The sequence below is a fragment of the Antechinus flavipes genome, chromosome 1 (genome assembly GCF_016432865.1).
Source record: "Antechinus flavipes isolate AdamAnt ecotype Samford, QLD, Australia chromosome 1, AdamAnt_v2, whole genome shotgun sequence".
In the NCBI taxonomy this organism is placed as follows: Eukaryota; Metazoa; Chordata; class Mammalia; order Dasyuromorphia; family Dasyuridae; genus Antechinus; species Antechinus flavipes.
In genome coordinates this window covers 47,388,532-47,401,148 of record NC_067398.1, presented here as the reverse complement: position 1 = coordinate 47,401,148, position 12,617 = coordinate 47,388,532, and the positions used below count along the sequence as shown (strand labels likewise).

At 38.0% G+C, this 12,617-nt stretch overlaps 1 protein-coding gene across 2 annotated transcripts in view; it reads right to left on the bottom strand.

Annotated features, from left to right (window-relative positions):
- LMCD1 (LIM and cysteine rich domains 1) overlaps positions 1-12,617 on the bottom strand; it is a 72,867-nt gene that overhangs the window by 19,741 nt on the left and 40,509 nt on the right. For both annotated transcript variants that reach the window (XM_051981360.1, XM_051981367.1), the window contains one exon: positions 11,018-11,273. In XM_051981360.1, the coding sequence (XP_051837320.1) occupies positions 11,018-11,273 (256 nt within the window). The remainder of the gene's footprint in view (positions 1-11,017; positions 11,274-12,617) is intronic.

Below are 12,617 nucleotides of genomic sequence, written 5' to 3'. Positions count from 1 at the left end.
TCTTCCCAAAGGGTAACTCATAGCCCCGGATAAGATCATTCAAAGGTCTATGAGAGATACAACCTCAGAAATAACTTTGTTCAATGATATGGAAAATTATCAAGATTATAAAAAAATTAATACAATAGTAAATTCCTAATTCTTCTATAAACTGGTAGAGCTCTCTCTGACCTCAGATTTTCTTTGTTTCTTTACTGCTGTGTCCATCTCATATAATATAAACTTCTTGAGGCAGGGATTAGTTTTCATTGTTTTGTGTATTCTTAGTGCATAGCACAGTGTCTTACACATATAGAAATATAGTAAGTGCTTATTGGATTGTATTGGATGGCACATAAGCTTCTCCAGATACTATTTTTGTGTGGATTATAGAGTCACAGATTGAGGGTTTGAAAGAACCTTAGCTATTATCTCATTCTTATTGAAGCACTTTAAGGCTTCTCTGTGAGAGGACTAGCAAGAGACCTATGGCCTAGTGGTTCATACAAGAAAAACTAAAAGTGGATGAAGAGTTCATACTGTTCAAGATATGATATGCGGTCCAGTAGGAAGTTTATCGAATTATTCTATAAGTCCATATACTGTAGGCAGCCTAGGAACAATCAACATACCTAACAAACACTCAGTCCCTATTTTCTTGAAGACTTCCAATGATAGGAAATCTCCTTCCTAATGGGCATTTCATTCCACTCTTGAGTGTTTTGTTTGGAAGTTTTTCCTGCCACAGAGCTTAAATTTGCCTCTATCTCTTCCATCCATTTTTCTTAATTTGACTTCTGGGTCTAAAAGCAAAGCAAATCTAATTTTTCTTCCATACAAGTGACCTTCAAATAGTTGAAGATAACTGTCATCCCTCTCTTTCCTTACATTCCCCCACTTCTTTATTTTTCCCTCCCCCAAATCTTCTATGTTTCTAGCCTAAAATGTTCTTACTTCCTTTAGTGGCTCTTTATCTGCATGGACTTAAGTTTCTTCATTATCCACACTGCCTCACTCTCTAGATGCTCTTCTTTGTACCAAGAACTCAGCACTATACTCAGATGTGGTCTGAGGAGGGCAACATGTGGCAGGGCCATTTATTTCCCTAAACAATTATATAATTGAAATTGACATTAATTCTATCTTACTGGTTTTGCTAAATGAATTTTGTTTCCTTCGAAATTGAAATTCAGCTCCCGATTTCATATACAGGCAGCATATTTAATTAAAAATTGGCAGTGTAATTTTATATTGCTTTTCCTAGAAAATTGTAATGAAATCATTATGGGTTTTAAAAGCAGTACATAGTTTGCTGAGATCAAAAGCATTGATGTTTATGCCCTAAAGAGTAAAATTAGCATGTTTCAAGATAAATAAAATTTAGAAATTGATTTGGAGAGTCAATATAATCAATTGTCTTACACATAATTGGCTGGTTCTTGACTCATTATGTGAAAATAATTATTAACCATGTTAAAGACCAGAACAGAGGAGAAAGTGAAATCTTAAAAGGAAAGTTCCTATTCTCTTCTTTCCATTTTTGGGGTAGCACAGCAATAGTAGTTAGAGTGCTGCACTTTTAGGAAGACTTGGGTTCAAATCCTATCTCTTGACATACATTAATTATGTGGTAACAATAATAATAACCACAACAAAAATAGCATTTGTTCTTATGTTCAAGGCTTTTAATCTCTTAAAAGCAACTTCCTAAGATTTCTCTATTAAATCATAGATGAGTTGGGATTTGTCTTGGTGGAGAATTCAATACTTAAGGAGCTCCCAAGGTTGAGGCTCTCACATTTGCCTATGGTTTACTTGATCCCCTGGGACTAAGGTTATGATTTAAAAAAGATAAATAAATACTTCTATTTCATCTCAGAACCAGGTCAACATTATGCAGTTTCCTCTGGTTAAAAGAGAATTATCAGCTATGGTTATGTCATTTAACCTCTATGTGGCTCAAGCAATTTCCTAGGATTTATTTATTAAGTCATTGATAGCCTGATATCTGCCTTGGTGAAGGAATTGCCACATGGGAAGTTTCTGAGGTTGAGGCTCTCAGATTGTCTACAGTTTACCAGAGCCTCTGTTTGAAAGAAGTCTCAAATATTTACTTCTATTAATCCCAGAGCCAAGTGAAGAGCATTCAGTTTCCTATGATTAGAGAGGAATTGTTTGTCAGCCTTGTGGAATGGTGGAAGATGCATTGGATCTTGAATCCAAATCCTGAGGAATCAGAAAACCTGGATGAGAAACCTGGATCTGCTAGTTACTACCTGAGGCATGTAGGCACAATATCCCTTGGGGTCCTTCTTCTGTAAAATTATTGGATTAGATGATTTCCCAGATGTCTTTTTACCTCTAAAATGGTCTTATAAAGTTAAAGGGCAAAATCTTCTCTGGTATGAAACCACAGTAAAAGCTTCCATAGATTTACATCCGGGATGCTTGGATCTAGACACTGCCTGTAAGTCTGAGCATCACACAAAACCAAATCAGATTAGCTTAGTTCCTTCCCTTGTAGGAGTTTGCTATTTAAATACCAAGAGTCCTAGATCATTTAGAAGGCACTTTTGTTTTGGTGATGTCTGGGTCAATTTTGGATTTAAGTAATTTGCAAAAGGGGAAAGTGAGAGTTCCTGAGCATTAGAAAAAGTTCTCATTTTCTTCTTGATCTGTTCAGTCTGGGAAGAGTAGACTTTCAGGGTTTCTGGCCAAACCACTGTGATTGTTATTTATACTCACTCTGAGGCAATCAGGACTCAAACCAAGATGAAATGGGATTTGGTCTGGGACCTTTTATTAGCCACTCAATAAGAGCCAAAGGGATTTGGTTTTAAGGAATGGTCCTTAAGAAAGAAATTAATCTGGTAAACTTCACGATCAGGAAGGAAAGAAGGAAGGAAAGAAGGAAGGAAGGAAGGAGGGAAGAAGATATGGAAGGAGGAAGGGAGGGAGAGAGGAATGGAGGGATTGTGGGAGGAAGCAAGAAAGGGAAGCAAGAAGAAAGGGAGGGAGGAAGGAAGGGAAGGAATAATAAAGGAACGAAGGGAGGTAGGGAAAAAGGGAGAGAAGAAGAGAAGGAGGGAGGAAGCTAGCTGTGTTATCTGGTCCTCAACAACAGAATATATACTACTTTGTATCTTAACTTATCAACTTAAGTAAAATGACCTTGACTACCTGACTGTTTTCTATAGTATCTATTGGATGGACAACTATTTGTTTTCCCGAGAATTCAGGATGCCCAGTAGAATTCTAGTAGAATTCTACATTAAGTTAGGGGAACCAATGAGTTAACTGATTTCTGGCCAGAAGCCTGGGAGAGAAGGGAGTTTCCTTCCCAGGAGACCCTTTTTCCTATTGTAGCTTTAAGCATGGCTGGCTAGTTGGCCTTTTGCCATTGTATTGTAAAGATCACACTTACAACTGCCACAGATGTGCTTGTACATGGTTAGCAGTTGCATGGCTGGCTAGGGATTAAGTAAGAAGCCAACCAATGACCAACTGTGTGTGGGTGGCTAGATGAGGAGATAGATTTTCTTCAGTGTCAATTACCTGGAGCTGTCCTGAACCTCCAGGAAAACTGGTTGTGAAATCCAACCCCATTAGCCTCTGGCTTTTTGAAAGGTTAGTTGAAAAGATTGGCTCAATGTTAAAAATCTTCCAAATGAATTACCCTTTCTTTCAGAGATATCTCTGCCTAGCCCTTAGAATCAAAAATGGTTTGCAAAAATATAAATAGGATCATGCTAAAAGACAATTCAGGAATCTTCCCTTTTAGAAAACAGTGGAAAATGTGGAGATAAGTTCCTTGGGTCATCGTTAGAAATGGAAAAGACCTTAAAGGTGATCCAATCCAATCCCCTTATATCAGAGATGTCCCAAAAGGAGTGACTTGCTTAAGAATCAATTTGACACAGAGTTCTGGTATAAAGCCAGAGGCCCCGGCTTCAAATCCTGGTTCTGCAACTTACTGGCAGTGTGACCTTCGCAAACCCTTCTGGCCTCTGGTAGCTTGGTTTCCTCCAGTTAAAGGAGCTTCTATAACACTTCCAAGATACCACTAACATGCATCTTCCTCCAAGCTGACAGCTCTGAAAGTTCCAAAGGAATCTAAAGACATGGGGCTCATTGCCATCAGTCTTTGGTTCTTCACTCTTACTTGCCCCTCATATGAGTCTTCCAGAACCACTGAGGACTAGGCAACACTTCTCCCTTCTTTCCTTCTTCCCTCCATCCCTCTCTCCCTCTCTCTTTCCTTCCTTCCTTAAATTATTATAAAGGTAATTGATATTATTTCCTCTCCCTTGGACTATTGTAATTGCCTCCCACCTGGTTTTCCTAGCTCTAGTCTCTCTCCTCTCTCCAATCCATCCTTCCCAAAGTTGCCAAAGTAATATTCCTAAAATCGAGAATATTAAGTATTTGATTTAAGTATGTCATTACTCTGCTCCAGAAGGTTCAGCGACTCCTTATTTCTCTAGGATAGAATACAAACCTCGATGTTTAGTGCTTAAAGCCTTTCCCAATTTATTCCCCATGACTTCTCATCATATAGTCTACATTCAAGCCCAACTGGATCATGTGCTCTTCCTTTTTTCATCTCCTTCCTCTTGGTGACTTTGCTAGGCTGCCTCTCCCATGACTCCTGGAACATTTTTCCTCTTCCCATCTATCTCTTAGAAGTTTGTAGCTCGCTTCAAGGCTAAATTCAAATGCCACTTCCTACAATATGCCTTCATTTAATTTCCCAGTTGTTAATACTGTCTCTTCCCACCAATTACTTTGCATGTATTTCATCTGATTGTGTTTTTGCAATTCTGAGTGTGTGACTCCTTCTCCCTCATCCTCTCCTAGTAGACTGCATACTTATTGAGGGCAGAGACTGTTTCATTCTTGTCTTTGAGTCTCTGCCCAGTGGTTAGCACTGTGCCGGGCACAGAAGAGATGTCTAATAAATGCTTATTGAATTAAATTGCATTTCTACTGCCAAAAGGCTGCTGGGACTTTGCTGTTTTTTAGATGAAGTAAATTAATGGAAAGGAGGTGGCTGGGGGAGCTCTTGGATTTGATGACTGCCATTTGTCCCCGAATATTGTTGGCTGCTCTCAATGCCAGCAATCCAACTTTGGAGAGCATCCAGCTCTTGAAATAGCACTAACAATACAGAGAGGGAGAGCTGGAAGCCATCTCAGGGATCATCCGATTTGCCTCTTTCATTTTACAGATGGGAAAACTGAGGCTGAGGGATAGGAAGTCACTTTAACTTGTCCAAAGTGATCCAGGCAGTAAGAGGGAGAAATAATATTAAAACACAATTTTCCATTTTCTTTATTTTCATTCAGTGTTCAAAGTCAACATTAAGAACTTGCCTTACTATAACCAAAGAAGAAAATTTATCCTTTGAGATTTTAAGTGATTGTGGGAAATTTTGTTCTAATTTCACTCTTTGGAATTGGCTAGATAAGAAGCATTATTGAAGGAATGCTTATCTTCCAATCAGAAAGACTAGGGATGGAATCCTAAGGTTGAACCTAATGCTCGGTGGCTTTGGACTCTGCATTATTTCTCTGATTCTATTTTTCTCTTCTGTAGAATAGGGGCATTCATTCAAAAGCACCTTGTAATCACAGACATTTTCAACACATATACACACACACTCATATAATGCATGCATGCATGCTCATATACATGCATGTGAATGAGGTCATGCTATGGGCTTGCATGAGCATGTGCATGTGCACACATGTGCTCACACAGATGCATTATATATTCATGAAATATGTGTGTAAGCATCCACACATATGCATATATGTACATATACACACATGCAGGCACACAATCGTATATAATATACATACACACATAAATATACCATCCACATACATATATGCATTCACACACATGTATACATTTACTCCCTATATATAATACAAATACATATACATACATGTAGCACACAAAATCACTCACACATATAACATACTTATATACATACAGACATACACTCTACATACAGGGAAAGGGAGAGAAGGAAAAGGAAGGAAAAGGGAGAGGAAATAGGAGATAAAGAGAAAGGAAAGAAAGAGGAAGGAAGGGGAATAAAAGGGAAGGAGGCAGAGGAAAACAAGGAAAATGTAGGAAAGCAAGGGAAAAGAGAATCATGCTTCCTAGGACAAATTAGGGATTGAATTGCTGAAATAGCAGCCCGAGAGGAGCATGTCTTGCCTGTTACCCTTTAGAATACTGCACCTGGAGGTTCTGACATCTGTTACTATATCTGTCTTGTGCTATTCAGAGTCCAAACATAAGGCAAGGCAAGGAATGTGTTATCAGATCTGGAGCTTTTTTTCCCTTTTGACTTTTAATTCATCCTAATTTTATGGCATCCTGACCTTGGTTTGGCTCAGGATTTTCCCATAACATCATAAAAGCAGAGCTGAGCTCAGCAATGATTTTGGTCTAGTTTATGTTTAGAAAGGCAGCCTGGGGTTAGTGCATAAAGGGCTGGCCCTGGAGTTAGTAGGCTCTTGATTTCAATCTTTGCCTTTGGCACATTCTCACTATGTGACTATTGACAAGTGTTTTAGCCTGTCAATAACCTTGATGGTTCTGAGTATAAATTATAGACCTAGAACTAGAAAGAAACTTAGAGGTTATTCATATGAACTTCATTTTACAGTTGGGGAAACTGAGAACTAGAGAGGCTAAGTGTCTTGTGGGGTGCCACCCAGATGGCCAATGGCAGAACTAGTATTCAAATGGGCTTCTGGTTCTGTTATCTGTGGGTCAATTTGGATAAAGGGAAAAGTTTCAGAAAGTCAGACTCAAGGTCAGTGGTAAAGGGTGGGCATTGCAGGAGCTTGGTGAACAGAAGTTGGGAATGTATGGGAATAGATTGGAGGAAATGCCTTGGGCGATGGAAAGGGAGCAGTTTGGCTGCTACAAGTTTTTATCCAGCAGACAGTCAGTTTCTGGTCAGATCTGTTCTATTTATAATTCTATTCATATGAAACTATTTAAAATTCATATTTATCTAATGCTTTAAGGTTTGGAAAGCATTTTCTTTACAACAAAAATATGATATAGGATAGTGTAATATTATTATTCCCACTTAAGGACTCTAAGGTTCTGAAAAGTGGTTTTATTTTATTTTTTTGTTTGTTTGTCCCCACTCACAATGCTAATAGGTGTCTAAGGCAGGATTTAAATCTCTTTTTTTCTGAACTCCAAATTCAATCTTCTTTCTACCATGACATACTGTGTTTCTGCTATGATATTACCTGCCACTGTCAATGTTCAAGCACTATTCAAAGATAATGGTTTAAATTTTTTTTCCTCCCAGAACTTGCCTAGAGTTCTATATCTTTTTTTTTTTGTAGTCATGTTTCATATTCAGTTATATTGTTATTTTTGTAGATGTCATCTCCCTATGAGAGGATCAGTTTTTGAAGAACCATGTCTCATGTATCACTATCTCGTGAAGCACCTCATTCTGAGTAGATACTTTGTAAGTGCCAGTTATATATATATTGTTGATGGGTAATATGATGGTCTTTTGGGTGAGGGTGATGTTATTGCTAGGAAATGAGAACATTAAGTGCTCAAGACTAGTTGGGGCATGGTTCATGACATTTGGCTGGGTAGGTTAGAATTTGGTGTGAATGAGACTCAGATCATGAGATTACATTTTCTGTGAACTACCACATACCAGTTTGGGTGAGAGAATGAACCTATTCTCATAAAGGGAAAACAAACTTTGCTTTGGGTTTTTTCTATGGGTGGTGGGTCAGGGATAACATATTGGCAACTTTAAAAGCTATACCTGAATTCTAAAAGAAATTATAATCCAATTCTTCAGAGAGGGCAATTGATTTGTCCCAAGTTACACAGTAAAATCTTCAGATTCATAGTCTAATATTCCATGCTTAATATTAATTTTAAAGGCAAAAGAAAATCTGTTAAGGACTCTTTCACGTGTTAAGTTAAAGAATACAAATACATTAATTTCACTTCAATCTTGAGTGTATATTATAGTTGAACTGCTAATTATTTGTGCCATTATCAAAGAGGCCACTGGGTAACTTTAAAACAGTTCAGCCTGAGCCTTTAATTAATGAATGAATTCAGATGTGCCCTTAAGATCACTCTAAAGAGGAACCAAAAATGCAATTCCAGATGCAGAGGGCCATTTGATGATTTACTGAGGAAAGTAGGCAATCTGTAGGTCTGTAGACTTAACTGCTGAATCATGATAGTCAACATGCTCAGACCATCAGTCATCAATAATGGCGTCAGCAGACACAAAGAAATGAATGAACTACAGTTTAAAGTGGAAAAGAAACCTGGGAGTACAAATTTAGAATATCATGCTCATTAAGTATGCTGTAGTGGAAAGAACATTGCACTGGGAGTCTGGACACCAGAGTTCTAAGCCCAGCTCAGCCAATAATCAGCTGCATATATCTGAGTAGCTTAATCAGACTCTTTGAGTTTCAGTTTCCTTATCTGTAGCTCAAATACTGAACTAGATAATTTCTAAAATCCTTCCCATATTTAGTTTTCTATGACAATATCACCTTGACGATCATCTATTTTGAACCCTGCTATTAATAGGTCCCCCCCCCAAAAAAAAAAAAAAAACAACAACTGGTATTTATGACCCAAGAAACAGAAATAAAACTAAACTCTTTCAAGAAAGCATCTTGTTGAGAAGTAAGGTATAGGCAAAAAGAATGAAATATAAGGTTAGAAACATCCATTTGAAGAAAATTCCATTTAAAAATCTAAAGAACAAAATGAAACAAAATAACAACAGAGGAAGGGCATGTTAAGTATATTAGGAATCTTAGAAATATTTGTGTATTATGTTTCCAAAGTTAAATATTACTTTAAAAAACTTCGACTAAACTATATTTGTAAAACTATCCTGGATTTTTCCTACCTAGAGGTATGCTTTCCCAGACTTCTTTGATCTTTTTGGTTTTGAATAAATGCTTAAAAATCACAGTTGTTCTGTTGAAGGAATATTGGGTTTTATTTTTTATAACATTTCTAAAATCTTTGTCAAAAATTCCATTGCATTTCCATTCTTTTGGGACTCCCTTACTAGGATTAAACCATTTCAGTATGAGGGTAGAATTAATCTTATTTTTTTCTTGTTTTGAATCCAGCCTTCTTGGGTAAGAAAGGGAGAGGAAACTTTCTCTGCTCAGGATGTGTACTTTCTTTTCCATGCAGGATAAGCCTGGTTAGAATGAAGCAATGCATTTCTGATTCATAAGATCTCAGCTTCAGTAGGGACTTCAGCTGCCATCTTGGCCAACCTGTACCTGAACCTGAATTCTTTCTCCAGCAAGTGGTCACAGAGTTTTTACATGGCGATAAACCATGTTGAACTTAGGTTCTCCTGACACCAGGACTGGTGCTCTATCCGCTGTGCTATCTACCTGCCCTCCTCACCTTTCTTTTTGAGCTGTGAAACCCCAAGCTATAGATGAGCATGATTTTAAAATTAGGGGTTTGTAAATGAGGAATTTTCAATATTATTTAGTTCCACTCTCTTATTTTACATAGGAGGCAAAAGAAGACCAGAATAATGGAGAGTTTTACCAAAGTATATAGAATATTCAGAGGAGTGCAATCAAGATATAAAGGCTTTGCATCTATGACCTATGCGGATAAATAAAGGAAGTGGACATGTTCATCATGAAAGTGTGAGGACTTAGTGTGAACTGCCTTCAAGTATCTGAAAGTTTGTCATATGGAAGAGGAATTAAAAGTAATTCTATTTGGCCCAAGAAGAAGGCAATACCAGGAACAATTCAGTGGAATTTTGCGAAGAGGGAAATACAATTTTGTGTTGGGTTGGGGAGGAAACAAAAACTGAAAGCTAGTTACAAGTCCAGCCATTTCAAAATGGATTGGGCTGAATCTGGAAATATAGGCCATGGGAGCTTCCTCTGTTAGGAAATTTTCAAGTAGAGGCTACATTCTTATTTGTTTAGTATGTTACAATGGGACTTAGTGTGTGGTTTGAACTACATGGCTGCTGGGGTATCTTCCCACTTCAAATTCCTTAAATAATGTTTTATGTTCCTTCCTTCCTTTCTTTCTTCCTTCCTTCTTTCCTTCCTGGTATAATCTACCTGCAGGCTTCCTAATCTAGCATTCCTTTCACTGTATAATGCTTTCTGCCATGTTTCATATTGCTTCTCACACTTGCATTCATTTATCTTTTTAATGTTGTATTTCCCCAGAACAATGTAAGCTCTTTGAGAGAAAGAAATAATGAAATTTACTTTTATTTTTTCAGTACTTAACTTAGTGCCTACCTAGAGACAGGTGCTAATTAAATATAATTGAATTGAATTGAATTTTTGACCAAGTAAGTGAATAGATAGACAAATGATAATGCATCTAGGACTGGAAAGGACCTCAGGAACCACTCTTTATAATCTTGTCATTTTGCAAATGAGTAAACTAATAGCTAGGGCAGGGCCTTTTAAACTTTTTTTCATTCATAACTCCTTTTTATCCAAGAAATTTTTATATGACTTTGTCCCAAATCTGAAGGGAGGCATTTCTGGCAGCGTATGCATGCGAAGTGCGAAGTATATATTTTGTGTTCAAAACCAAGGTTGGAGTAAAATCACAATATAACACAGGTAAATATTGCCAGAGCATCTCATATTCATTGCATAGTTGATTTTGAATTGATTTTTGGCTGTTGCATTTAGAAACCTTTTACTGTTGCCAAATTTTTTGTAACCCTCACAGTCAGTTACATGACCAGCAACCACAGCGTACGAAGTTGTGATCCAGGGCACTGCCATGGTCATCCAGTTGGTAACCAGCCACCTCTGATATCCTGTGTTTGTAAATGTTGAGTAACAAGCTATAAGAAATATGACTTGGATATGCTATCTGAACAGAAGAAAGGCATGATTTGACTTAATCTCTTTCTATTGCTACTAAGCAACAGTCTATCAAATTCAGAGTTTCAGGAGGTGCTTCATGACTAGAGAGATGTGCTTACCAGTTTCTGAGTCAGTCCTGGAGGAGCCCATTCATATGTGATAGTATCAAAAGTGGGATCCTTCCCTGTTGCAATAGGGTTGGTCATAATCATCCGGTTCCTCTTGTAAATGCGGATGCCATCTCCGCCTTTGACTCGGGCTGTGAGGGTGGAGTATTTGGAATCTGTCAGCAAGCGGCCAATTTTCCGATCATCTTCCATTTCAGAGCTCAGGCTGTGATCTTCATAGCTGCATTTACATGACTTGCATATTTTCCTGTGGGGGGGAGGATGGTGGGACAAGTGAGATCATCCTTTGGCTATGAGCAGGACTGGGGCGGCATTTGCTCTTTTGAAAGCTCAAAGTTTAACTTAAATCCCTTGGAAAGGTTAGCGGCAGGATCAGATTGTGACCCTAGACATGGAGCCGCCTTTGTGATTGAAAACCTTATTTGGGAAAAGTCAGCGTGATAGTTCTGCGAGGAATGTAAAATATGAGACAGATTTTTACTATTTTCCCATGAGGAAATGGAGAATGTCCCCCACCTTTCTTCTGCAAAAATAAATAAATAAATAAATAAATGAAAAACTAAAAACCAAACTAACCAACCAAACAAACAAAAAAACCAACCAGCTGATTTTTATGCCCTGTAGTGACAGGGGTAGGCTCATTCATTAAAAAGATGCTCCTAGGAGTTTCCCCCAAGATTTATGGGCCCCATAAAAACAGACATTTGTACGTTTGGCTAAGCTAGTGTACTTTTGACAGAAGGCAGCTGTGAGGTTTCTTAGGGAAGAGTGGACAGCACCAGAGGAAAGGAAACCTATTAAAAGGCTAAAAGCTAAGCAGGGGATATTGGGATGGATGAAATCTTACTTAACTTGGAGGGGAAGAATCTGAGGGGTGTATGTTTGTGTGTCAGTGTATGTGCAAAGAAGAATCATTTTGTAACACTGAAATTCTGATATTTGTCAAATATTTTTCATGTTAGAATCTGGCTACTTTAAGTCATGCAGCTAAACCTTAGATATCCAGACACTGTTACTGTTCAATTGTAGAAAAATCAGTCCTTTCCCTTGCAAAGGATTACTGGAGATAGACTAAATTGTTGACTCCTCAACTTTTATGCATTAAAAGCTTATTCAGTTATGTGGAGTTCAGCAGTGATCAGCATCTGAGCTTTTTCTGTGTGTTTTATTTCTCACTTGGACTGAGGCAGCCCCCTCAATCTCCCATTCCCAGGACCTCATCAGATTAAATGCTGAACTTAACACAGCTTCCCCATCAGCAGAACCCTTTGCATCCCCAGATCATGAGATCATCAGTTTCAGGATCCTTCGGTAATTGGGATTACAGGTATGCACCATCATGTCTTGCCAACAGGTTTTATTTCAAGGCACATTTTATATTTATATTTGTCCTTTTCTGAGAAAAGACAAAGAGAGCATGGCAAAAACACAGAAGGGATGGCAGGGATGTGGGGCAAGGGATAGCAGAGACATGGGAGGATGACAAGGTCACAGAGGGGATGGCAGGGAGGGAGGGATGAAGAACAGGAACATAGAACAGAAGGAAGTATCTGCCATTTTTAAACTCTAGTTACTCTATATTCCTTTTCTT